The sequence below is a fragment of the Bos indicus x Bos taurus genome, chromosome 19 (assembly GCF_003369695.1).
Source record: "Bos indicus x Bos taurus breed Angus x Brahman F1 hybrid chromosome 19, Bos_hybrid_MaternalHap_v2.0, whole genome shotgun sequence".
NCBI classification, from domain to species: Eukaryota; Metazoa; Chordata; class Mammalia; order Artiodactyla; family Bovidae; genus Bos; species Bos indicus x Bos taurus.
This window is the reverse complement of record NC_040094.1, coordinates 64059356-64085933: the sequence shown is the minus strand read 5'-3', so window position 1 is coordinate 64085933 and position 26578 is coordinate 64059356. Positions and strand designations below refer to the sequence as shown.

Here is a 26578-nt window from a genome sequence, read left to right as displayed (position 1 = left end):
GGCCAGTTCTCGTTGTTTCTGCAGCCTTTGAGGGGAACACCAGCCCCTTGATGGAGATCAGTTCTGCCCTCCCCACTCCACCAAAACTCGAGGTCACAGTCCTGGAGCCAGCACCCTTCTCTTCCTTGGGCTCCTTAATGAACCCACCGGTCAACCCCACAGCACACGATGGAGGAAGCACTTCCTTCTCGGGTTGTTAGCTTCCATCGCTGATGTGCCCTCATTTCATGTGGGAACCCACTGCTGGGCCCTCCCAGCCTCACATCTGGCCCTGGGCACCCTGGGGGGCTTGTGGGCAGTGAGCCTGGCACCGGGCACCCCGGGGGGCCTGTGGGCAGTGATCCTGGCACCGGGCACCCCGGGGGGCTTGTGGGCAGTGATCCTGGCACCGGGCACCCCGGGGGGCCTGTGGGCAGTGATCCTGGCACCGGGCACCCCGGGGGGCTTGTGGGCAGTGATCCTGGCACCGGGCACCCCGGGGGGCCTGTGGGCAGTGATCCTGGCACCGGGCACCCCGGGGGGCTTGTGGGCAGTGAGCCTGGCCCCAGGCACCCCGGGAGGCTTGCGGGCAGTGAGCCTGGCACTGGGCACCCCGGGGGCTTGCGGGCAGTGTGAGCCTGAGGCCAGGGAGTAAGTGGGCAGTAAGTGGGTGGCACAGGCTCGGTTTACTGCTCCTGGTCCTCAGCCACCTTTCTCCCTTCTGCTCTGGGCCTTGGGTGGCTGATACCAGGGACCGGATCACTGGGGTCCCTTCACTCTGGCTTTGGAGACATTACTGCCCTGGCTTCCTCCTGAGGACGAGGACGGGGCTGAGGTGGCTGTGTTCCTTTGTCAAGCCACAGATCCTGCCTGGCGGCCCGGGCCTCACAGCTCCTCTGGTCCAGGAGCCCGTACCTGCCTCTGTCACCCGCTCAGGCCAAGGGCCAGAGGTCCTTCTGCTGCTCCCGCCTGTGTGCTCACTGCCCCTTCCCCATCCCTGCACATCTCTGTAATCAGTCCTTCACTAAACGCCCTTCCTTCTTCCTGTCTGAGCATCTCCTCTGCTTCTGGCAGGGACCCCAGGAAGCCACACGTCTGACCTCTGGGCTCACGTGTCTTGGGGCCCATCCAGAGATGCCAGCCCTCTGGGGACCAGGGTGGGGGCACGGCAGGAGGTAAAGAGGAAGAGCTGGCGCCAGTTAACCTCAGGTTCAAGTGGGAAGTGGGAGGGAACGGATGCTTCTCTGGTGTCCCCTTCCCCACAGTCCCAAGGATCAGCAGTGGAGCAGACCTGCCCCAGAGCCTTGGGAGTCGTCTGCCTGCCCGGCGGGTTCTGAGTCAGGCCTGAGCACCAGTGGCCACCCTAGATGGCTGTGCAGCCCGCACACCGCGCAACTCATGGTGTTATTCATGCCCCGCTCTATGCCAATGCCATCCCCTAGTGTGCCCCGTGGAAGGCGTGTGCTCGGTTCAGTACTGACCCCCAGAAAGCAGAGAGAGCAGACAGGCAGGAAGAAGAGGAGAAGCGGAGGGCAGGGATAGGAGGCAGATCCGGTAACACTGTTTCCGGTCCTGGCTCTGGACTCCATGGGAACCACATGCTGTTCTGTTTCACGAGATGACTCAGAACCAGAGTCCTTTCTCTTAGAAAAAACAGTCCATAAGCAGGTGCAGAGTGAATTGTGTTCCCTCTGTGGACGCTGGTATCGATTCTCCATAAATGAAGCCGGCCCAGCTCCTGGGGGAGGGGATGGGAGCAGCTCTGCGTGTGTCTGGGCTGATGTGGAAGGGGAGACGACTTCAAAACCATGCTGGTTTTCCATTTCCAGGTTCCTCCCCTGGAGGAAGGAGGCTCCATCCTTCCTCCCAGGGAGGTAGCCACAGCCCAGGGATGAGATCTGGATTTGGGGCGTGGGGCTGGGTTTGTCCTCTGACCTCTGGTTCCAGTTTGGGGGCCAGCCCCATCTCAGGACCTGGGCAGGGGGCTCAGGGGCAGAGCTGGGGGCTCCACCAGTTGGTGCTGGAGAGACTTGAGGCCCATGGACCCGAGGCTGGTCCCACAGGCTGCCTGGCACTCACCGGCTGTCTCAGTGTGTGATTTAATCTGACTTGTCAAGAATAGATTGCTGGGTGGGGGTGGGGAGAAGTGGGCAGGTCCAGTGCTGGCCGGGCAGTATCCTTGGGGTGTCTCAGCCCCTCAGGGATGCTGGGCCTGGGCAAGCCAATGTCTCTAACGTCCTTGCCTCAGAACCAGCTGTTGCGATCAACTCCTCTGAAGACAGCAACTTGTAGCAGCCCCGGGCAGCGGGACGCCCCACCCTCCTCCCCTCTTGCCAGCCCTGAGCTGGTGTGTCCTCCCAGCCAGTAACTGCATGGGGGTGACCGGCGTGTCACAGCAGGCTAACCATACCCCATCCTCTGAACTCAGTATCCTGAGTCAGAGGGGAGTGTCGGGAGCACCCAGAGACCGGCCCCTCTGCCCTCACGGGGCCTATCCTTCCTCCAGCGCCTGCCTGCCTCTCGTCCCCCGTCCCACAAACAGGGGGAGGCAGGGTCCTGACACTCACGGAGGAGGTACTCCGAGCTGTCATGGTCGTAATCGTTGTCCTCTGGGAAGTGGTTGATCCGAAAGCAGTGTCCTTTATAGATCCCTGGGGGAGCAGAGGAAAAGAACTGTGTGAGTGTCCCGAGGGCCCCCACCTCTGTTCACCCAGACTTGCGTGCTGTGTGTGTCTGGCTCTGGGCAGGCTCTGGGCTCGGGGGAGCAGAAGGGCAACCCAGGCATGACGGGGATCTCGGCAAGGGGGTCGGCGCACAGAGGCAGACCACTCAGCAGGCAATGTGCCCACAGCTGGCCGTATCCCTCCGTTGGGTCCTGAACTGCTGCCTTCAGAGCTGGGGTGCTGGTCTCCAGGGCCCCGGTGGGGCAGGCTGGCCTTGGTCAGGACAGTGGGGGACAGCTAAGGGTGTCAGGGATGGCACCCTAAGTGGGACACGCTTCGATGGCATGCTCTGTGTGACTCAGGCACGAACAACTTAATTACCCACCTCATCTCCTCTGTAGAATGGGGACAAACACTTGCCTCTTCTCCTGGGACCTGAGCTGACACCGAAAGGCCTGCAGATGCCTCCTGGCCTGCGGTGATGGCTCAGGGGAGAGTGCTGCTGTGGACCCAGACATCACCCCCTTCACTCTGCGGGTCTCCCTCGGTGGCGAGGGGCTGAGCTGGGGGTGAGCCGTGAGCATTTGTGACAAGAGGGAGCAGCACCGGGCAGGCTGGTGTCAGGGTGGCCAGAGTGGGGGCCGCGGGGGCCAGACGGGGCCGCGCGCAATTCCAGGCGTTGGGGGGATGCCATGCCAGTGTTTCCAGGATGGTGGGCGAGGTGGCGCTCTCTGCCCTTCCCCCCCACCCCCTGCACAGTTTTGGGCTACTTTAGTTTTGTCGTTGTTCAGTTGCTAAGTCGTGTCCAACTCTTTGTGACCCCGTGGACTAGAGCATGCCAGGCTTTCCTGGCCTTCACTGTCTCCCAGAGTTTGCTCAAACTCATGTCCTTTGAGTCAGTGATGCCATCCAACCATCTCATCGTCTGCTTTATGGGTCTAAACAAAATCACAAGTCCCCCATGCTCGTCAGCACAATCATTAAGAGTTTGACAATAACCTCCCTTCAGAGCTGTTCTCCAGGGGCCAGCGCTCAGTCGTGCCTCTTCCCACCTCTTTCTCTGTGTTGCACACCGGGCTGTGCACATGTCTGTGAGGCTCCCCTGCTTTTGAAACACTGATCTTTTTACTTGGAGGTAATTTAGATTTACATGCAGTTGTAAGAAACAGTGCAGGGAGACTCCGTGTCCCTGTTACTGAGTTTCCTCCAGTGATGACATCACAACCAGGGTCCTGACAATGCTCATCAGGGACACACACCACCCTGTGGACCCCTCATGCCACCCACAGCCACATCCACGCCCCTGACCCAGGGCAACCACCGAGATGACTGGACTCAGACAGTCCGTAGCCTGTGGGGACTGGCCCTTTCTCTCAGCATAATTCGAGATTCACCCGTTGTGTGGTATCACCAGCTTGCTCCTTCTGACTGCAGAGCAGTAGCCCATGGCACAGCTGTGCCACAGCCTATGACACCTGGGGCATTTCCAGCTGGCACACCTGTGGTTTCCAGCTGTTTCTACTAATGCTGCTACGAACAGGTTTGGAGGTGAATCAAAGTCACACTTCTGTGGGCTAGATGCCTGGGCGTGCAGCTGCTGGGGTCGTGATGCTGCGTTTGTTCTTCGAGACCCCATGCTGGTTTCCAGAATGGCTGTGTCCCCTATTTTGAAAAAGGGATAATACAACACACCTCACTCTGTCACCTGCTCTTTTCATGTAATAACATATGCACACACCTCTCAGGGTCAATACCTATGGATTTAACTTTTAAAAAGCCTTTTTTTAATAAAAAGTAATAAGCTGATACTAATCCAAAAGTTGCTGAAAATCTTAGGAAACAGCACAGGGACTAGAGAACTAGCACCTGCTCCCACACGGATCATGCTAACGCTGTGTTTTGGCAGAAATGAGAAAACCGTATATTTATATATTTAATATAATGCATATGAAGAAAACAGACCTGAAGCATCGTTGCACCCAGACACGCTAGCTCCGGAGGCCTTTCCAATGCATTTCGCCAACCTCCACTCTGCATTTAGGGCACTATTTTCTATTTGATAGAGATTTTAAATAAGAATCACACTGTCCAACATATTAACACACTTTTCACACATTGCCTTAGGTGTCTGTGTCACCACGCGTGGTTACGGTTCACCATCCAGCCGAGGGGTGGGACGGAGGGGCAGCGCCGCCAGCCAGGGCTGGGCTGGGAGGGGGCCTACGCGGCCCCCAGAGGTGCAGGGCCCTGGGGCTCCAGACTGTGAGATGACTGTGTCCTTTTGTTCATCAAGGCAGCCCTGGGACCAGCACAGGTGAGCTGCCGTGCGAGAGGAAGCGTGACACTCCTGGTTCGCCTGTTGGAGGCCAGCCCTGCAAGAAGGCGAACGGACATGTGGGCCTTCCTGCTCCTCCATCAGCTGCGGGGCCCCTGGGCGACATCCAGGGATCCGAATTACTGCACCTGCAGAAGGGTCTTCCAGCTGGGCGTGCGGTGAGACACCCAAACCCTCAGGCTGCCAGAACCCCTGGTGTGGAGCTCCCCCTACCCTGATCCCCCAGCCAGTGGCGGGCACCTCTCCCCTCCCAAGCAAACAGCTTTAACTTCAAATTCCTGAGAAGTCAACCTGCCTCCATGAAACTCCATTTGTGGGAATTACATGTAACCTCTGGGAATGAAAGAATCCATCATCTATCATGTGTCAACCCTTCAAGTTATCAAAGAGAGGAACTGTGTCCGACGGGACGAAGGACCAGCTGTTTTTCCAGCCATCCGGGATTTGCACAAAAATGAGGACCGAGGCTTGAGGATGCATGGGAGGTGGCTGGCAAGCTGCCACAGTTGGGACCAGACTCGTCCCCCTGCCTGACCTTATCACGGGCTGGAAGCCCGACCGCACTCCCACCAGCCCGCTCCCCTGACCCCAGCCTAAAAAAGTGGGTGCTGCAGAGAGCACATGGGGAGCCTGATAAGATTGCCCCCTGCCCCCAAAGGCGAGAACCTGGGTACTTGCCCTTAGTGGATATGCCCAAGGTCGTATCTCCCCATTTCCTTCGGCCATTTGTCTATCAATGGTTCCGGCCTGTCTCCAGCCTCGTTCCCGGCTCCGGGTCACCCGGAAGCACAGCCCCCACAGCAGCCCCCTGCCGGGGCTGGGTCTGACCCCCCAGAGCTCAGGGCCCTGCCCCGCCCGTCTCTGGATCGTGAGCTTCTGCTCCCAGACCGCTGTCCCTGAGACTCAGCCTCCCAGCCTCACTGCCACCAACCTGTTTCTGTGGAGTGTTTAGTCTGAAGGACTTCACATTTATCCCTGTTGAATCCAACTTTGTTAGCATCGGCCCCAAGGCACTGAACAGGGAGAAAATTAATGGCTGACGTGAGAAGAGCAAACCCCAGCCCGCTCCCCTCATGTGTGTCCTCTTTCGGTAATCAGGCGGTTGCTGTGTTATCTATTAAGATGTGGGCTTCCCAGGTGGCACCAGTGGTAAAGAATCTGCCTGCCAAGGCAGGAGACATCAGAAACACAGGTTCGATCCCTGTGTCAGGTGGTGTGATGACGACCTTCAACGCGCTTCCTCTGGGCCTGCAGAGCGTTTTCACCGTCGCTACCCCCGTGCTCCTCGCTGACGCCCATGTGCCCACACTCACCTCTCTGCCCACCTTCGCTCCTCAGAGCGGCCCCCAGGCCCGCACAGCATCACCCGCTCCTGTTACTCTTGCCTTTGACCCGTGGCACTGGGAAGGTCACCCAGGGGGACTGCACACAGGCTCCATGCTTGTGGAGCTGGAGGCTTGGGGATCAGGACCCCCACCTCCGCGGGGACCTCTGAGCAGGAGGGTGGGAGCCGCTGGGGAGACGTCCCCATCCTTTACCTTTGGGGCCCCTTCTGCCTGCTTCTGGGGGTGGGCCCCTGCAGGACCAAATCAGCGACGGGCAGTTTAGGGCCGCCCCTCACACCGCTTTGGGCCCCAACCTGGGTTTCACGCCACTGCCCCCCTCCCACCTAGGACACTGCACCTGCACGCAGGCCCTGGCTCAGGCTTAGATGGAAGCCGGCTCTTCAGCCCTTCTCATCTTTGTAAAAACACACCTTTGAGGATGCAAGGAGGAGGCTTAGAGATGTGGAAGCCCTGCTCTCCCAAGCCTTGGGGCAGGGGCCCGGCTCCGAGCTGAGCACGGGAGCACTGCCCTGGGTGTGAAGGAAAGCCTTTGGCATCCTGGAGAAGCAGCCCGGGTGTCCCTGCAGAGTGGCCACCCTCCTGTAACTGGGACCTCCCTGTTGGCACAGACGGGCTGTCCCCTCTCCAGCCTTGAGGAGGCAGGCTGTTGAAAACTGCGGCCTGGGTCCTATGGAGCAGACCCCGCTCCTACAGAGCAGCTCTGGGCTTGGAGGCGGCATGGCTGGGCTGGACCTTCCTGGGGAGCCTCAGCTCACTGGCTCATGAGTGACTCCGTGAGGCCCCATTGAACCATTCTGACCTGCAGCGCCTGCATCCAACGTCCATGTCTGAGCCCCGGCCACGTGCTGGGTGCTGGGGGCTCAGCAGGGGCAGCGGACCCACCCAGGACCCACCCTGGAAGCTCACTGCCTGCTTCCCGGCTCATGGCTGCTCTGGGCCTCATGGCTCCCTCTGCAGTCAGATGGGCCGTGTGACCACTCCAGCAGGACATGAGCAGGAGTGACGGGAGTCCTTCCTGGAGAGGGCTCTGGGCAGGTGCTGCAACCCTCCCCCAGACAGCCTCCTCCCCACACCGGTCAGCCAGGGGATGGTAGAGCCACAGGCCGGGCCAGCCTGGATCCCTGATGCCTTGTGGAGGAGGGCCACCTTGCAGAGGACTGCCCCGTTTGCCTTGTGGGCAGTAAGCCCGCATTGGTGTGTTTCGGTTGCAGCAATAATCAATAAGACAGGCACAGTCTCTGCTGACCTGGAGCTGTCCAGGTGCACGGTCATCCAGCGACGACAAAGACAGGGGTCTGAGCGGGGAGCCCAGAGTTTCCGAGAGCGTGTGATCCAGAGGTCAGACAGCTTCTCCTCGACTGGAAGACGGGAAGTGTCTTTACAGCCTTTCAGAGCTGAAGTGGAGCCTGAGGAGGCCCTTGTGGTCAGAGAATTTTGAAGAGGATCAACCCTGGTGACGTGGAAGGTGAATCTGTAGTTTTAAACTCACTTCCTAGAGATGCCTTCGGACCAGACTGAGCTCCGACTGGAGTCTGGGGAGGAGCCCTCCACGTCCTTCCCATGGCCAAGTGCTTGGGATGCAGAGCCTGGGCGCCCGAGCCCGGGAGAAGATTCCCTCGTGATCTTGTCTCCTTCCTGACACGGCCTTTAGGTCACTGAGGCGCCTGACCTGCTTGGGGTGTTCCTCGGTGTTCAGTGGTTTACCCACTCAGCCCTTTGCCCACTCTTTCCTTTAGGTCAGAGTCTACCTGTTGATCCTGGGCCCTGTGGAGCCCAGAGCCTCAGTCCAGCTGGCAAGAGCCCACCACTAGGTGGGGAGGCGAGTGGTGCATCAGGCATGAGGGCTGAGTGCTGGACGGTACTGGGCAGCTCGGGGAGGGCTGCGGCCCAGCAGAGCTGACCAGTGATGATGGGGGCCCCAGAGGAACGGCCGGGGTGCGCCTCTGGAGGAGAGCTGTGTGAGGGGGGCGGGCGGCGGGGCGGTGGACTTAGGCTGAGAGAAGTGGGTGGTGCAGCCACCACAGGGCGGCCTGGATTCAAGGCTGTCCGCTCCGAGTTGCCTCCCTGACTCCGATGCTGGAGAAGGGTCCCCATGAATGCAGGGACCTTTCGCTCCTAACGGCCTGGCGTGTTGCTGATTCTATTCCCAGCCTGGCTCAGGGGAGATTCGACCTGTTACATATGCAGGCCTCACCCCAGGGCCTCTTGGGCATCTTATTTTCGTCCCTGAGGAGGCCAGCTGCCCGGGAGATGGCTCCCCTGGGATTAACAAGCTCTCCCTTCATTGACCCCCTTGAGCTGCAGCACCCTGGGAGGAGGGAGGTGCTTAGAGTCAGCAGCTTCCTGCAGCTGCCAGACCAACCAACCATTGCAACCTCAGTCTTCGTGGTGGTTAGCAGCGTGGGGGGAGGGTGGGGGACCACAGATCGGCCGGCCTCAGCCGTTGCTCACAGGCAGTCATGAGCAGAGAATGTCTTGAGCAGTGATGGTCCTCAACTTGAACCATTTCAGATCCAAAAGAGTAGAATGGGTTCTACTGACACCCGGACCTCCTTTGGCTCTGGCCTGTAAGCAGGTGGCAGACAGGCCTCTGAGAGATGCTTCTGGTCTGCACCAGCAGGCTAGGGGAGTGTATTAAAGAGCAGAGACATCACTTTGCCAACAAAGGTCCATATAGTCAAATAATCTATGGTTTTCCCAGTAGTCATGTACTGATGTGAGAGTTGGACCATAAGGAAGGCTGAGTGCCAAAGAATTGATGTTTTTGAACTGTGATCCTGGAGAAGACTCTTGAGAGTCCCTTGGACTGTAAGGAGATCAAACCACTCAATCCTAAAGGAAATCAATCATGAATATTCATTGGAAGGATTGATGCTGAAGCTGAAGCTCCAATATTTTGGCCACCTGATGTGAAGAGCCGACTCATTAGACAAAACTCTGACGCAGGGCAAGAGCAAGAACAAGGAAGGGGCGACAGAGGATGGGATGGTTGGATGGCATCATTGACACAATGGGCATGAGTTTGAGCAAACGTGGGGAGATGGTGAAGGACAGGGAAGCCTGTCGTGCTGCAGTTCATGGGGTCGCAAAGAGTCGGACATGACTGAGCGACTGAACAACAGCCCTGGCCAGGGATGCTGGGTGCACATCTGGTCCGAGCTGGACCACTTCCTGCAGGTGCCGGATGCTCCCTCCAGAGTCCGGATTGTGGATCAGAAGCAGAGGGCACCCAAGGGCAAAGCGACTGACTCTGGGGAGCTCGAGAATGGGGTGTTCTCAGGGGTTCGTGAGGCCAGCCTCAGAAGATGTGGGCTCTCCCCTTCCTAGTCTTGGCTGCTAAACTCTTAATTCCACAGAACCCTCCACGTCCTTCCAATAATATCTTCCTTTGGGATCAAGTCAGAATTTGGTTTCTTGCCCCAGCTGGCCACACCTTCATCAGAGATTCCAGCCCAGCTCTCGGGGGCCTGGGTTACATGTCATTCCTCAGGGCAGGTGTGCAACGCTTTTCTGAGACATAGAGGTGAGTGCAGGTTCCCAGGAGACCACGGGACCTGGGGGATAGGAGGCATGATCTCGGGGGATGGGAATACGGAGCATCAGCCCCAAGGCTCCAGTGTGGAAGCTGTGTGGCCCGTGAATTTCAACCTCTTGAGATCTCGGTCAGCTGGGGAAGCCCTCCCTGGGCTGGTTCCCGTCTGTAAGCTGGGGACCCCGCAGGGAGAAGGTTCCTGTTGTTGGGGGCTCCTTCATCTCCACCACACAGAGCCCTCTGACTTCCGGGGGCCAAGGACCCAAACCCAAGGCGCCAGTCCCCACCCACCTTGTGCTCCCCCTACCCTGGAAGGAAGGCCTGCTGAGCAGCCAGGACCCCAGGGCTGCCTCTGCTCACCCCCTCGCCAAGGCCCGGCTGCCTCATGCCCAGCTTCCTGGCACAGGTGCGGGCAGGACTCCTGTGTCACACTCTCGCCACCCGCTGCCCCTGTCTCTTTAGGCAAGTGCCCTGGGGACCCAGCCCCAGCCTCAGCCTCCTCCAGCCCCTGTCTCCAGAGCACGGGTTATCCAGGCTTCCTGCCGAGATTCATAATTGAACGGGGCAGGGAGATTTCCCAGAGCTCGCTTGTCTCCGCACAGGGAAGCGGGCGTGCAGTTACTGTCTCTGCGAGTTCTCCACTTGAATCTGCTTGATGACTGCTGCTCGGACGAAATCTCCGTACCAGGCTTCAGGGTTTTCTGCTGCTTCTTTCTTTCTTTCTTTCCCTTAATGAGCCAACACGGAGCTCCAGGGGCGAAACGGCTCTCTGCAGAGCCCAGGCTTTCCTGTTGGTCTGGCTCCGCAGACCTTGGGAATGAAGGCTGGGGTGAGGGGTAGGGTCACGACCTCCGGAAGGAGCCCTTGAGACCATCCACGCCTCGTGCTCACTTCCCGCACGAAGAACCTGATGCCCGTCCCCGCGGTGACAGGCCGGCTGGCCTCTGGGCTCCGAGTCCAGGGCTGTTTGGCCATCCCCGCGGCCCGCTCCGGGGCTTGTTCACAACCGGTAAAGGGTTTGCTTTCTGGAGACAGCTTCGACTGTCAGAACTCGGTGGCGAGGGGGGGCCTTGTGCTGCTGGCGGGGGAGGCCAGGTGTGCTGCTAAACAGCGCACAGGACAGCATCCCCCTCAACAGAGGGGCGCATCCCCAGCTGCCGTGCAAGCGGCCCGAACCCTCCCTCCCCACGCCCGCGGCAGACGTTGCGAATCTCTCGCTGTGCCTTTCTCCCCGTCACAGCCTAAAGCCCTCTCAGTGCAGCCCTCCACGCAGAGGCTATGAGTCGAGACCAGAGCTTTCGATCATCCCAAGGCCAGACACCACAGAGACGGGAGGCTCTGAAGTCACCCTGCCGGGTCGAGCCTGGCTCTGACGTCACTGCTCACTGCGTCGTCTCGGGTCCTGGTTAATTGCTGTGCTTCCTTTGCACCGTCTGTGGGATGGGGATCGTGACTGGGAAACCTTCAGAGGGCTGTTCGGAGGCTCCCAGGAGGCACTGCTGGCTGTAAACATCCCAGAGCCCGGGACAGCCTGTGAGCTGATATGACATTAGCTCTGGTGCCTGAGGCAGCTGCGCGTCAGAGGGAGGAGGCCAGTGTCATACCCTCCCAGGACGGCCTCGGACTCCTGTGCCTGCGATGTTTCAGCTCGGAATGGGCAAGGCCCCGACTCTCAGAAGGCCCAGCCAGATGACCACTGCCCCTCAGTCCCGTGAGTGACAGACCGACAGGCAAGGGCTGGCTCCCACTGGGCACCGCTCCCTGAAAAGCCCGGTGCTAAGCTCTCCCCATTTTCTCATTTACACCTCAAACTATCCTATGAAATAGGAGCCCCTATTTTACATGCAGAGCAGCTGAGGCTCGAGAAGGCAGGTAACTTCCCAAGGCCGAAACACTCCCCTGCTCCTGTCTGATCAACTCCAGAAGCAGAGCTCTGCCCTCGGGGCCACCCCACTCCCGGTTCTGAGACTGGAGACAGAAAGGCAGAGGAGCCGGTGTCCAAGAGGCCCCCATGCTTCCTGATGCCCTGGGGGCAAGGGGCTGGGGTGGTGCATGTCCGCCCTGGAGTCTCCTCAGGCTGGGAACAACTCCCCAGCAGCCGGAGACTGAGTTCAAACCCAGTTTTCAAGACCCGCCCCTGCAGTCTGGAGAGCCAGGTTCCAATTCTCCCATACCTGCTGGAACTGGGGCTGGCAGGGCGCTCACTCAGGAGACACCAAGTTGTAGATTTGCTGCTCACAGACAGGACGCAGAGCCCCCAGCTAACCAGCACCCTGTCCCTCTGTGCCCAACCCCCAGAGCCCCGGGGCCGGCCTGTGCCCAGGCCACTGTCAGCAACTTTCCAGGAAAAGCTTCACGATTTTTGTTAACTTCCATTCTGTTCGGAATCAGAGACCATCAGTCCCCACTCCCAGGAGCCTCCCACCCCTGCCCCGGTGCTGGCAGAGCATCTACGGACCCACAGCCGTCCAGCCCCTTCGATTCAAGCGGCAGCCCCACTCTGAGGGCCTGTGAGTGCCAGTGGGCACTGGGCTGCGGTGGGGAGCCGGCCAGCATCTCTGCCGAGGCACCCAAGTGCAGGGGAGCCTGTAACCGGGTCAGGCAAGCTGCCCAAGGAGCTGGCACTTGAGCTGAGCCCCAAAGGATGAGCAGGAATCGGCCATGAGCACAGCCTGGAACGGGTGGAGCGGACGGCACAGCAGAGGCCCGGGGCAAGAGGCCAGTGGGCAGGGATGCCAGGCAGCGGCTGGAGGTGGAGGGTGAGGAGGAGACGGGAGGTGGGGCCACAGAGGCAGGGAACCTTGAGGGGTTAGACCAGCCACCAGACGGGCTTTTGGATGGTCTGACCCTCCCCGGGGTGGGGCAGGAAGCAGTTAGAATCCAGGCTCAGGGATGAAAGCCTCACTCGGGGGTACAGGCTGGTGTGGGGCAGGGAGGGCGGATTCCTCATCCGTCTCCAGGCTGACCGCAGCCCCTTCCTCCCTGCCAAGAAAGCAGCCTTGGTTTAGGGACCCACGTGACCCCCAGGCGGCCTCCCCGGGCCGCCTGTGCCCAGACTCCCCGAGGACCTGCCCACCAGCCCTCCCGTGCCCGCTCAGTCAGTTCCACAAGCCAGGCCCACACCCCATATCTGTTCTCAGCTGGGTTCCGGGACAGGTGCCCTTCCCCGGCTGCAGGCCCTTTAATTCCAGGCACAGCTCAACTTCCCTCCCCATCCTCCAGGACGCTGGAGTGAGGCCTGGGGCTTTTGCTTTCAGGAAAAAGGAAACAAAATGTAAAAGCCAGCTTCCCTCCCTCCAGGGCACAGCAGGGCTGGCTGGAGCCGGGCGAGTAGGGGCTTGGTGGGCTGGGACGCTGCAGCCTCAGCCCAGGAACGGCGTGGAGCAATGGTCCTTCTGAGCCAAGCAGGACATTCATGGGGAGGATAACAGTTAATGGGAAGCCACACTGCAGCTCCTCCCCAGGAAGCAGGAGAAAAGCTGCCGAGAGACACAAAGAAGAGGCTGGAGGCCAGGACGCAGCGCGACTCTGTTCCAAGGGGCCCGGTGAGGCCGGTGAGGGGCCCTGGTCATCACCTGATGAGGAAGTGGCCAGTGTCTGGACATTGCCCAGCCTTCTCTCATCTCTGACGCTTCGTCTCTCACCCACACTGCGTCCCAGGCCCATTGAGAGTGGGGAGAGGAGACAGCCCCTTCCTAAATGAGCTGTTTGAAGCCTGCTCCCCGCAGGGCGCCCCTGGACAGCCCGAAGCACTGCCTCCTCCTTCCTGACAGTCTGCGGATGCTCCCCTTTCTTGCCAGACTTTGGAGATGCAAAAGGATGAAAGTCTGCAGAGGTGACCCTCGGGGGTCGATGAGCAGCTGCTCCCACACTAGCCCTGTTACTAGGATAACTACCGCTGTCACCAGTAGCTAATACTTATCGCTTAACATTTATCATTTGGTCCTCACTACAAACCGTATCCTGCGGGGGCTCTATTATTGTCAGCTCCATTTTACAGATGGAAAAACTGCAGCCCTGAGTGGTTAGTGACTTGCCCAGGGCTGCCCAGAGCTGGTATTAGGACACAGGCAGTTGTCTCTCGAAGCCGGAACCCACTCAGGCTTCCCCGTCCATCACACTTTACACGATACAAATGCTCAGGCACCAGCTGCCCAGGCAAGGGCTACGGGGCCCAGCCCCAGCAATGATGCCCCGCCAGCTCCCTGGGCCGTCTCAGGAGCACCTGCCTCTCCCCGGCCTGTTCCAGACCAGGCGCCCAAGTGGATGAGACGGGGTGTCTCTTGGAAGCGTGTGCAGAGGGCTCTGGAGGGGTGGGGGAGGCAGAGCTTCGAGAGGGAGAAGGAACTGGAAACGGAGCGGAAGGCAGGGAGGGGACTGGACGGGTCCCCAGGCCTGGCCCCGGGTGAGCTCAACCCCACGCTGCTGCCTGGGGGGCGGGGGTGGGGGCGCGCACCCAGAACCCATGGGGCTCAGAAACGCACCGAGGGTGCGCCTGAGACCTGCTGGGAGGACTCCCCGCTCTGGGGCCCCCAACGGACGTCCCCACCAGTGGGCCTCTGTGCAGAGCGGCTGTGAGCGCCCTGGGCCCTGACTGGAGGGAGGCGGCCCCACCCCACTGCATGGGGCCCTCCTGGTTTCCCCGCCTCCCTCCGCCCCGCCTGCTCCTAACCCCCAGACGGCCCCTCGAGGGCTCTCCCTTGGGCCCCTCCTCCTTGGAGGGACTGCTGCCGCCCCACTTCCTGTCTGAATGCCCCGGTGACCCTCCCTCCTCTCCACAGGTTCTCAGCACTCCGCGGCCTCCAGCGCCGTCCACAGCGTCCCCACTGCAGACTGAGCCTGTGGCTGCCGTGGACACCGACGTCCACAGGGACCCGCTCTCCTCTAGCGGGGGCCCGCTCCACCCCGCTCCTCCGCCGGCCCCCCCTCCAGCCCCTCCTGTGCTCCTGCCCTCCGGGCGCCCACCCCATCCTGCTGGTAATTCCTCTGTCAGCCGATCCGCAGCAGTTTTACCTCGTAGGGAGCCTCAGAGCCTCTCCTCCGGGCCCATCTGAACTTTCTCTTAACTGGCACCCTTGTCGCTGCCTCCTCGGAAGGTGACCTGGTGACTCCGGACTCTGACCAGGGCGCCGTGGGGCTTCCGACCTCCCCCGGGACCAGGTCTGGGCCTGGCAGCCCTCGTGGGCTGTTCCCGCAAACCCTGTGCCCTGGCTGCCCCTCAGTGGCACTGAGCTGAGCTGGGCTCCCGGCTCCGTCCTGCTCTTCCGAACCATGTTCTGCTTCCTGCGCTTTCCTGGCCTAGAGCTTTCCTGCCCCTTCCACCTGGGGAGCTCCCGGTCAGCAGGGCCAGCGCTGCCCTTTCCAAGAAGCCCGCCCAGACCAGCTTCCCATTCCCTCGTGAGTACCCATGATGCTCTATGCAGCTTCCTGTTTTGCATTTAATTGTGTGTCCCTGAGTCAGGGAGGGTCTGAGGCTTGTCTGTCTTTGAATCTGCAGCTCCCATGATCCCGGTTGGTGAGATTGCATAAACTTCTGTCTCCAGAGGGGTTTCTGAGGGCTGGGGGGTCAGGGGCACTGCTCTCTCCTGGCCCCTGATTCCAGGCCCACAGGGCAGGTGGGCAGAGCATCCAGGCTGCACCGCCCTCCGCCCTCCCCTCCAGCGACGACCCCAGAACCCCCGCAATAAGGCCGAGAGGATACGCGTGGCCTCTGCTCACGAGACGTCAGCGATAGAGCCGCTGTCACTGACCCCCCTGGTCAACACGTCACCCCAGGAAGCGCGAGCCGACGGTAACGTGATGAATACGACTGTGCTCTCGGAGAATCCCCTGGAGATTCGCCCTCTGAGAACCATGGTTGGGATCCAGCGTGACCGGCTGCCAGACCAGCTCCATTTTAATCCTCTCCAAAACGCAGAGAGTCGGACACAACTGAAGCAACTTAGCAGCAGCAGCAGGAGCAAAACCAAAGGCTGAAGTGAGAGCCGCAGGAAAAAGGAGAACCCCCAGGTCTGTCTGGATCCCACGTTCAATACAAAACAGCTGTCCTAAATGCTAGTGTCTCGATGTTTCAGAAGCAACACCAGCCCCCACGGAGAGGTGTAGACTCCAGGGTCCCGGCCTGCCGGGGCTGGGGCTCTGAGCCCCCACTTCTCAGCTGACACCGCAGGTGGCAGGACCGCGGTCATGCACTCAGCCGCCCATCCCCATGAGACCCAGATCCCGACACAGGATCCCTTGGTGCCTCCATCTGGGGACAGAGCCTGGCCGCCCACCTCCAGCCTCAAGTAATAGCCAGAGAACAAAGCTTGTTCAGGTGCCGGGACCCAGGGCAGCAGTGCAGCTATGGCTGGCAGCCAGTGCCTCGTCCAGGGAGGCCTGAATACTTTACATCTAATGCCTCTGAGTTATGGGCTTTATACCTTTAGATACCAGAATAAACTTGATTTGAAATTGGCCCCAGGAGACATTTGTTAAAGAGAAATAAAGATGTTAGATGCAGTTTCAGATGCTTGCCTGAGCGGCCCTTACCACCGGCGCTCACGAGGCTATGAATCTCTGGATAATCCGGGGAGAATGTCCCAGCCCTCCGCATATCAACGCCCCGCCTCCCGGTCCGTCAGCAGCCCCTTCCTGAAATAGCACCTTTTCCCTCACCCTCTGTCCCTGGGGCTCTGAGAAGGAAGGCAGGGAGGGGAGCCAAGAGTGGGGTGTGAGGCCCAGCCGCCCTGCGTTCTATCTGTTCTTTTTGTTACTTGTCCCCATTTCACAGAGAAGGAAACTGAGGCTCCTGGAAGCGCTGTGGAGAGCAAGAGGAGGGAGCCAGGACCTCAACTCAAACATGTGGCCCCAAAGTGCACGCTTTTTACTGACACGACACCCAGCTGGCGGTCACCACGACCCGGCCACCCAGGTCGCCTGCTTGGCAGATGGCTGAGTCTGTTACTATTCGTACTCAGCAAGGTGCTTTCCCCTCTGTGCCTTGTTTTCTGCTCCCAACAGCCAGGATAACCCCAGCCCCTCCGAGGGTGAGGGTGAGGGGAAGCGGCGAGGACCTTGGCAAGGGCCTGGCACGCCTTCTCCACGAGCACCTGTTCCGAGAGGAGAGGCACTGCGTCACGCAGGCCCCGACCTCGAAAGGCTTTTGTACTTGAATGACAGGACGTGCCCAGCTGCCTGTGTGTGGGTGGTGATAGGGAGGGGGATGGACAGGTGTGTCCCTGCCCTGCCCAGCCCAGCCCCGGGGGTGGGTGTGGAAAGCTGCCCTCTGCCCCCAAATGCATGCACTACGCTCTGGGTGCAGAGGCGCTCGGGGTGACCCGCTGGCAGGAGCAGCACAGAGCAGATGCGGAGCCCCGGAGCCAGGGGCCAGGCCTGCCCAACCGCGCAGAGCTCTCCCGCTGAGCCCTAATTCACAGGGCTGCTGCCAACGCTCATTAATAAATGATGGAAACCGCTCAGCAAATGTCGAGCCCGAAACGTGCTGTGCGGCCCCCACAAGCCAGGCCAGGCAGCCTCGGGCTGTGAGGCTGGCGGAGAGCTCTCCGACCAGGGCGAGCCCGGGCTGGCGACCCCCGGCCAGCTGCAGACACGGGGGGCTGATGCTCCTGGTGGTGGGCATCCCCTCGGGGCTTCCCTGGGGATGGCGGGGGCAGAAAGATTCAGAGGGCTGTCTGTCTGCTGATGGGAACAGAGCTGCCGCTGGAAAGGTCAGCCAGACAACAGAGAAGGAGGACACATAATCCACATTAGGAGACACCTGCTTGTGGTCTGGGGTCAAGGGGGAGTGAGGTCACAGGGCCAGAGGCCCCCTTCCCTCCCTCCACGTAGCTTGATTTGGGCAGACCTTCTGGGGGAGAGAAGGCACTCCCACGGGGGCCCCCTGGCACTACCACCGACAGGGATCCCACCTTCCAGAGACACTTGCTTGGGTCATGTTTCTATCTGTGGCCCACCCAGGACAGATCCAGGTTTTGTCGGGCAACTGGACGGGCCCTCTTAAAGAAAAAGAGCACAAACACACAGCTAGAATCCAGGCCTGGGAAGGGCCCGTGCAAGGGAGCACCCGAACCTCGGGCTTCTTCAGCGTCAGGAAGAGCCCACCTCGTGCTGGTCTCGTCCGGAGAGAGCAGTGCAAACACTGTGGCCACTCCCAGCTGTCAGCCTTTCAGGAAGCCCCCACCAGACCGGTGGTCTCCAAGTCAGGCTCCCGGAGCCTTGGGATGCCCCCAAAGGGTGCAGACAGGCTGTTCCTGTCTGACCCTCCCCGCCCACCCACGGCAGGGTGGCTCCTGAGAAGGTGGACGCGGGGTGGGCAGGGCTGGGTCCCCTCGTGCAGCTGGAGGACATTCTTTTTAGAGACAGACCCTGTGCCTGGGGGTCAGTCTGGGTCTAACGCCTGGACGAATGGATGAACAGGGGCTGAGGCGTGGAGGGGAGGCCCCCTCCAGGAGAGTCTGGAGGAGGGACGGAGCTGGGTGGGCAGGCGGCAGGTCCTCCCCAGCCCCCTGCCCCCTGGAGGACCTTCACCCAGGGAGGTGAGGCTGGAGACGCAGGGCAGACGGTACCGCACCCCCTCGGCGCCTCTGACCCCCCGACCCCCTCGCGTCCACCTCAGGCCAGACAGGGCCCTGAACGGATGCGGTTCTGGCCCTCGGATGGCAGGATGCCTTGCCGGGAATCATCACCGAACATGAGGGCAGGAGCTGTCAGTTCCTCTGTGGGGCTAACGCCCAGGGGGTTGCATGGGGTGGGGGGGGTCCATGCCCCGTCCGGGCCGGACATCCCTGGTCCATAAGGGACTCTCCTGAGGGTCAGCACAGAGAAGGCACAACGAGTAACCACACAGGAGGAAAGGCGCCTGCTACAGCCCGCCCCGCCCACTGACTGTCAGGCCACGCCTACTTCCCAGTCCCCGCCCGCTGCCTTTCTCCGGCTCCGCCCACTCCCTGCCGGCCCCGCCCACTGCCCGCCCCACCTGCCAACGCCCCTGTTCCCCCTCTGCTCGCCTTGGCCCCGTCCACTTCCCGCTCCTCGTCCACACTCCCCTCCTCTTCCCCCTACCCCAACCCCACTGACGCCCCTCCCCGTGGGATCTGGCCTCACACTGTGCGGGGAGCAAGGCCTTCCCAAGGTGGCGGCTTCGTTTGAGGGTTTCACTTCAGCTTCTCTTTCCACAGGAAACTCGAGGGAGTCTTAGGGCCTGGAAGCGGGGAAGGGGCAGCGGACCCAAGGACACCCGGGCCTTCCTGCTCCAGGGCCAGGAGCCTCCCACGTGCTCTGCCCACCCCCACCCCGTGTTCCTGTGTGAAGGAGACACCCTGGCGAAGAGGGGGGAGGGAGCTGCCATTCACCGAGCTCCTAGCAACCGCGTGTGCTTGACGATTCCACGGATCTAAACCTCAGAGCACCCCCGGAGTCTAGCATTACCATCCTGCTGTCATAAATGAGGAGGGTCAGATTTAAAGGGTGCTGGAGGAAATTTCCCAAGATTGCCCCCACGTCAGGGACAGAGCCCGGGCCCAAGTTCACTTTGGTCTCCAAGTCAAGTTCACCTAACTTGGTAGCAGAGTCCCACCCTCGGTGTGCTCCCCTTGAGTGTGGGCGGCCCCTGAGAACAGGCTCGCTGGGTTGTGTTATATAAGGCTGCACCAGGGCAGGCTGGAGGGGGAGAAGTCAGGGAGACACCCCTGCTGGCCTTGAAGAAAGCAGACCGCCTCCTGTGAGCCAACACAGGGCCGTGTGGTGAAGAACGGCAGCTGTCTCTGGATGATGGCTTGCAAGAGAACAGCCTTGGTCACACAGCTGCCAGACACAAATTCTGCCAGCCGCCAGACACGAATTCTGTGAGCTGGGAGAGGACCCCACCCCAGGGAGGCATGCGGCCTGCAGACACCTCGCTCACAACCTTGGGACACTGGAGTGGAGGATCCGCTCAACAGGCCAGACTCCCAGTCCAGGGACACTATAAGATGGTCTGTCTGTTTTAAGTCGCTGAACTCGTGCTAATTTGTTAAGAAGCAGAGCAAACAAGGGCTTCCAAGGTGGCTTCCCCGGTGACGCTAATGGCAGAACCTGCCTGCATATGCAGGAGACATAAGAGATGCAGGTTCAATCCCTGGGTCGGGAAGATCTCCTGGAGGAGGACATAGCAACCTACTCCAGTATTCTTGCCTGGAGAATCCCATGGACAGAGGAGCCTGGTGGGCTATAGTCCATGGGGTCACAAAGAGTTGGACATGACTGGAGTGACTTAGTACTTGGATGCAATCTCAAAAACAACAGAATGATCTCTGTTCGTTTCCAAGGCAAACCATTCAATATCACAGTAACCCAAGTCTATGCCCCAACGAGTAACGCTGAAGAAGCTGAAGTTGAACGGTTCTATGAAGACCTACAAGACCTTTTAGAACTAACACCCAAAAAAGATGTCCTTTTCATTATAGGGGACTGGAATGCAAAAGTAGGAAGTCAAGAAACACCTGGAGTAACAGGCAAATTTGGCCTTGGAATACGGAATGAAGCAGGGCAAAGACTAATAGAGTTTTGCCAAGAGAATGCACTGGTCATAACAAACACCCCGTTCCAACAACACAAGAGAAGACTCTATACATGGACATCACCAGATGGTCAACACTGAAATCAGATTGATTATATTCTTTGCAGCCAAAGACGGAGAAGCTCTATACAGTCAGCAAAAACAAGACCAGGAGCTGACTGTGGCTCAGACCATGAACTCCTTATTGCCAGATTCAGACTTAAATTGAAGAAAGTAGGGAAAACCACTAGACCATTCAGGTATGACCTAAATCAAATCCCTTATGATTATACAGTGGAACTGAGAAATAGATTTAAGGGCCTAGATCTGATAGAGTGCCTGATGAACTATGGAATGAGGTTTGTGACATTGTACAGGAGACAGGGATCAAGACCATCCCCATGGAAAATAAATGCAAAAAAGCAAAATGGCTGTCTGGGGAGGCCTTACAAATAGCTGTGAAAAGAAGAGAAGCGAAAAGCAAAGGACAAAAGGAAAGATATAAACATCTGAATGCAGAGTTCCAAAGAATAGCAAGAAGAGATAAGAAAGCCTTCTTCGGCGATCAATGCAAAGAAATAGAGGAAAACAACAGAATGGGAAAGACTAGAGATCTCTTCAAGAAAATCAGAGATACCAAAGGAACATTTCATGCAAAGATGGGCTCGATAAAGGACAGAAATGGTATGGACCTAAGAGAAGCAGAAGATATTCAGAAGAGATGGCAAGAATACACAGAAGAACTGTACAAAAAAGATCTTCACGACCCAGGTAATCATGATGGTGTGATCACTGACCTAGAGCCAGACATCCTGGAACGTGAAGTCAAGTGGGCCTTAGAAAGCATCACTACGAACAAAGCTAGTGGAGGTGATAGAATTCCAGTTGAGCTATTTCAAATCATGAAAGATGATGCTGTGAAAGTGCTGCACTCAATATGCCAGCAAATTTGGAAAACTCAGCAGTGGCCACAGGACTGGAAAAGGTCAGTTTTCATTCCAATCCCAAAGAAAGGCAATGCCAAAGAATGCTCAAACTACCACACAATTGCACTCATCTCACACGCTAGTAAAGTAATGCTCAAAATTCTCCAAGCCAGGCTTCAGCAGTATGTGAACCATGAACTTCCTGATGTTCAAGCTGGTTTTATAAAAGGCAGAGGAACCAGAGATCATATTGCCAACATCCGCTGGATCATGGAAAAAGCAAGAGAGTTCCAGAAAAACATCTATTTCTGCTTTATTGACTATGCCAAAGCCTTTGACTGTGTGGATCACAATAAACTGTGGAAAATTCTGAAAGAGATGGGAATACCAGACCACCTGATCTGCCTCTTGAGAAATCTGTATGCAGGTCAGGAAGCAACAGATAGAACCAGACATGGAACAACAGACTGGTTCCAAATAGGAAAAGGAGTTCGTCAAGGCTGTATATTGTCACCCTGCTTATTTAACTTATATGCAAAGTACATCATGAGAAACGCTGGACTGGAAGAAACACAAGCTGGAATCAAGATTGCTGGGAGAAATATCAATAACCTCAGATATGCAGATGACACCACCCTTATGGCAGAAAGTGAAGAGGAACTCAAAAGCCTCTTGATGAAAGTGAAAGTGGAGAGTGAAAAAGTTGGCTTAAAGCTCAACATTCAGAAAACGAAGATCATGGCATCCAGTCCCACCACTTCATGGGAAATAGATGGAGAAACAGTGGAAACAGTGTCAGACTTTATTTTTCTGGGCTCCAAAATCACTGCAGATGGTGACTGCAGCCATGAAATTAAAAGACGCTTACTCCTTGGAAGGAAAGTTATGACCAACCTAGATAGCATATTCAAAAGCAGAGACATTACTTTGCCAACAAAAGTCCGTCTAGTCAAGGCTATGGTTTTTCCTGTGGTCATGTATGGATGTGAGAGTTGGACTGTGAAGAAGGCTGAGTGCCGAAGAATTGATGCTTTTGAACTCTGGTGTTGGAGAAGACTCTTGAGAGTCCCGTGGACTGCAAGGAGATCCAACCAGTCCATTCTGAAGGAGATCAGCCCTGGGATTTCTTTGGAAGGAATGATGCTAAAGCTGAAACTCCAGTCCTTTGGCCACCTCATGCGAAGAGTTGACTCATTGGAAAAGACCCTGATGCTGGGAGGGATTGGGGGCAGGAGGAGAAGGGGACGACAGAGGATGAGATGGCTGGATGGCATCACTAACTCGATGGACGTGAGTCTGAGTGAACTCCGGGAATTGGTGATGGACAGGGAGGCCTGGAGTACTGCGATTCATGGGGTCGCAAAGAGTCGGACACGACTGAGTGACTGATCTGATCTGATGTGATCTGGAGTGACTTGGCACACACGCATGCCCGTGCATAGAAAACAAACATATGTCTCATCTTTCAGTAGTCCAGTCGCCTTGGGGAAATTATTTCATTTCCTGAGACTCAGTTTCCTCAGCTGCAAATGGGGTTCATGCTGGTACCGTCTTCGCAGGGCTGGTAGAAGGGTCAGTGAGACCCCACAGCCCATGTGGTGAGCTCTCAACTCACAGTTGCTAACAAATCGCGTCTTTTACTCAAGGCTACCATTTTTGGTGAGTAACTTGGGCAACATTTCAGGAAGCTGGTTAATTTGGTCATGTACATCCCCTACAAACTAACCTTCAAGTTCAAGTCGTGAACTTTGAAAGAGGCAGATAGGCATGCCAGCCGCTGTATGCCCGCTGTTGTACCACACTACTGTACTTCTCAAGGTGCTGTATAAGATTAAAGATGCTTTTATTTTGTGTGTTTATCTTTACGTGTGTATTATTTAAGTAGTAGAGAAGTATTATAAGCCTATTACAGTAGAGTACTATATAGCCACTGTGTGAGTTGGGTACCTAGGCTAACTTTGTTGGACTAATGAACAAATTGGACTTACAAACGTATTCTTGGAATGGAGCTCATTTGTACATAGAGAGCTTATCACAGACATCTGCCATCTGCAGGGCTGCATTAACTTCCCTGTGTTGGTTTCCTAGGGCTGCGTAACGAAGCACCACAGGCTGGGATTAAAACAACAGACATGTGTTCTCCTGCCCTCCCAGGATTGAAGGGGGCAACAGAGGATGAGATGGTTGGATGGCATCACTGACTCAATGGATATGAGTTTGAGCAAACTCCGGGAGATGGTGAAGGACAGGGAAGCCTGGCGTGCTGCAGTCCATGGGGTCAAAAAGAGTTGGACACGACTGAATGACTGAACAACAGGCTAGAAGTCCAAAATCACAGTGTCGGGAGGGCCCTGCCCTCTGAAGGATCAGAGAAGAAGCTGTTCGTGACTTTCTGTAGCGTCTGGTGTTTGCCAGCAACCTGCTGTGCACCTGGGCTCTCAGCTGTGTCACCCCAACCGTGGCCTCCGTCCACACGGTCTTCACCCTGTGTGCCTCTTCTCGTCCTCTAAGAATCCAGTCTGTTACCTTAAAGCCCATCCAAGTTATGACCTCATCTTAACTTGGTGACATCTGAAAGGACCCTATTTCTAAATAAGGACTCACTTACAGGTACCAGGGTTAGGACACTTCCATCTATTTTTTGGGGACACAAATTTAGCTCACCTCACACCCAGGGCTGAAAGGTGTTGGGAGGAAAAGAATCCCCCAACATCGTCCTCTTCTCTTCTCATCTCCTGCCTTGCGAGTACCTTCCAGGAGACAGAACCAGAAACTGGAAACCCCCACCCAGGACTTTCTAGAACGTTCTATCCTGAGAGCTGAAGACCCCCTTGAGGTCCTCATCCTTGGGGACTTGGAGAGCATTGGAGGCCGTGAGTGGTCCTGTGCTGCCCGCGGCAGGACGAAGAGCCTGTCGCAGCGGCGATGGGAGGCCAGGGGCCAGCAGCGGGCCCGCAGGAGGCCCGGCCGACCTTTGAAGTCAACAGGCGGCTGTGGCAGAATCTCTGCTGGGGGAGCTGGGCTTCTGAGGGAAACAGAAAGACTGCCTCCTCACTTCAAAGAGAGGCCAGGCTGCAGGCTCCGGCCGCCTCCTCCCCTTTCCGTGGCTGCACGTCCTCTTGCTCAGAGGGCAGTTCACAGCAGCAGGTTGCACCCGTCCAGTGGCTCAGATGACCAGACTGGCCAAGTCACAGGCCCGTGAAGGCGGCTCTGAGCTCTGGGCCTGCGCCCAGGGTGGCATTTCCGTTGCTGTGAGGGCCCACGGGCTGCAGGCAGACGCTGTCCACACGCTGACCCAGGGCTCCAGATGCTGGGACACGGGGATTCACATGGTCAGGCTGTGTCCAGCTGGGCCTGTGGCTCTGCAGCCCCACTGTGTGCAGCTGCAAGTACCCCCATGCACACAGTAGGGAGGTACGCCCACGAGGCATATGCACTCAGGGTCAGTTGCCAGTCTGCTTCTCCCTGGCCTCTGGTGACGCCACGCCCTCCGGCTTTCTATCCACCCCGTGGACGGCTGGGCTCTCTGCAGTTTCTCACCCCGGGGGGTCCTCGTTGGCGCCTTGGCTCTTCTGTCACCTGACATCGACGCCCTCTGCTATATTTCCTCTAAAGACACACAGTGGTTTCTGTCGTCCTGGACCGTGAGCAGCAGAGGAACGATGACGACTAAGCACTTAGAATGTACAGTACGTGTACCGGGCGGCCCTTGTACACGTCACATGAATTCTCACGTGGGTAGAGATGGGGTTGATGATTGAATCCATTTTGTAGATGAGGAAAATGAGGCTCAGAGATCTTAAATAACTTGTCCAAAAGAAACCTCCATGTGAACTCCACGTGGAAACAACACAAGCTTTGGGGCAAATCTCATCTTACCCACTTCAGCTCTGTCTGCAGGCATGTTACCTACTCTTTCCAAGCCCCTGGCTCCTAATTCCAGAACATGTCCATCACCCCAAACAGACACCTTGTATCCACTCCCCTCTGCTCCCAGCCCCTGGAAACCACTGATCCGCTTCCTGTCTCTGTGAACACATGGATGCTTTGTACAAGAGGCTGCAGGCTCCTTAAGGTCCAGCTCACAGGCTCCCAGTGTTCCTCTCACTTGGGGACACACCATCCACCTGTCACCCTGTGATGGGCTCCCCCCATCCATCCATCTGCAGGATGGGCCTCACCTGCATCCTCTCCTCCACCCCATCCTCTTCAGGGCTCAGCTCTCCTGGTCTGGACTCTTCCCATGTGTATTAATGGGTCTGCTGCCCCCAGCCCAGCCCCCTCCACCCTGTCCTCAGCTGTAGAGTCACAGAATCTGGACTTCCCCCAGTGAAACCCTCCACTAGGAAATCTGGCTGAGGACTGAGTGCAGCCCCTGATCTGCGTGTTTGAAAGACCCTAGCTGCTGGCCTGCCTGGCTCCTGGGCCTCCTCCTGCATCAGCAGACCCGAATGTCTCGGCATTCCAGAACTCTCTATGTCCCGCGCCTCCGCAGTGCCCACTCAGGACCAGGGGCGTGGGAGGCACATGGCCTCAGACCTGTGCCCCGGCCCCTGTTTGCCCCGAACTCTTCTCCCTCCTTAAGAAGCATGAGTTTCTTAAAAGACTCATGCTCACCTTTCAATGGTGGTTCAGCTGACCTGTCGTCTAGAAAGACTCTTGTGCCTGGAAGGGCCCCACCCCGCTCCCGGCTCCTGGTGGCTGCAGCTCCTTGGCCCTGCATATACTGTCGCATTGCCTCAGTGAAGTGTCATGGATCTGGCTTCCTTCTGTCTCCCCTCTCCTTACTGGGCACTGACTTCTTCAAGAATCAGGGCTGGATTCTATTTTTTAACCCCGGTGCTTAATACAATGTCCTCTGAATGAATAAAAAATGAATAGATGAGTGAATGAATGTGTGAATGAATGAAGACGTGTGACTCTGCGTGTTCAACCCCCCTGCCTGGAGACATCTGCATGTTCTGCAAGATGCAGAGCAAATGTCACCACCTCTGGGAAGCCTTCCCTGACTTCTCTCTGGAATCAAGAGCACCATGACAAGTTTCTCTTAACTAAGGATCCCAGTATACCTACTACTGTGGGCAAGAATCCTTTAGAAGAAATGGAGTAGCCATAATACTCAACAAAAGAGTCTGAAATGCAGTACTTGGATGCAATCTCAAAAACGACAGAATGATCTCTGTTCATTCCCAAGGCAAACCATTCAATGTCATGGTAATCCAAGTCTGTGCCCTGAGCAGTAATGCTGTAGAAGCTGAAG

The 26578-nt window shown here is 57.6% G+C and overlaps 1 protein-coding gene and 1 long non-coding RNA gene across 3 annotated transcripts in view; one reads left to right on the top strand and one right to left on the bottom strand.

Moving 5' to 3' along the window:
- CACNG4 (calcium voltage-gated channel auxiliary subunit gamma 4) overlaps positions 1-26578 on the bottom strand; it is a 53366-nt gene that overhangs the window by 6807 nt on the left and 19981 nt on the right. For both annotated transcript variants that reach the window (XM_027519245.1, XM_027519246.1), the window contains exon 2: positions 2547-2630. In XM_027519245.1, the coding sequence (XP_027375046.1) occupies positions 2547-2630 (84 nt within the window). The remainder of the gene's footprint in view (positions 1-2546; positions 2631-26578) is intronic.
- Positions 13118-16312, top strand: LOC113878256. The gene is made up of 2 exons (XR_003506955.1): positions 13118-15252; positions 15353-16312. It is a non-coding gene; the product is annotated as an uncharacterized LOC113878256 (long non-coding RNA).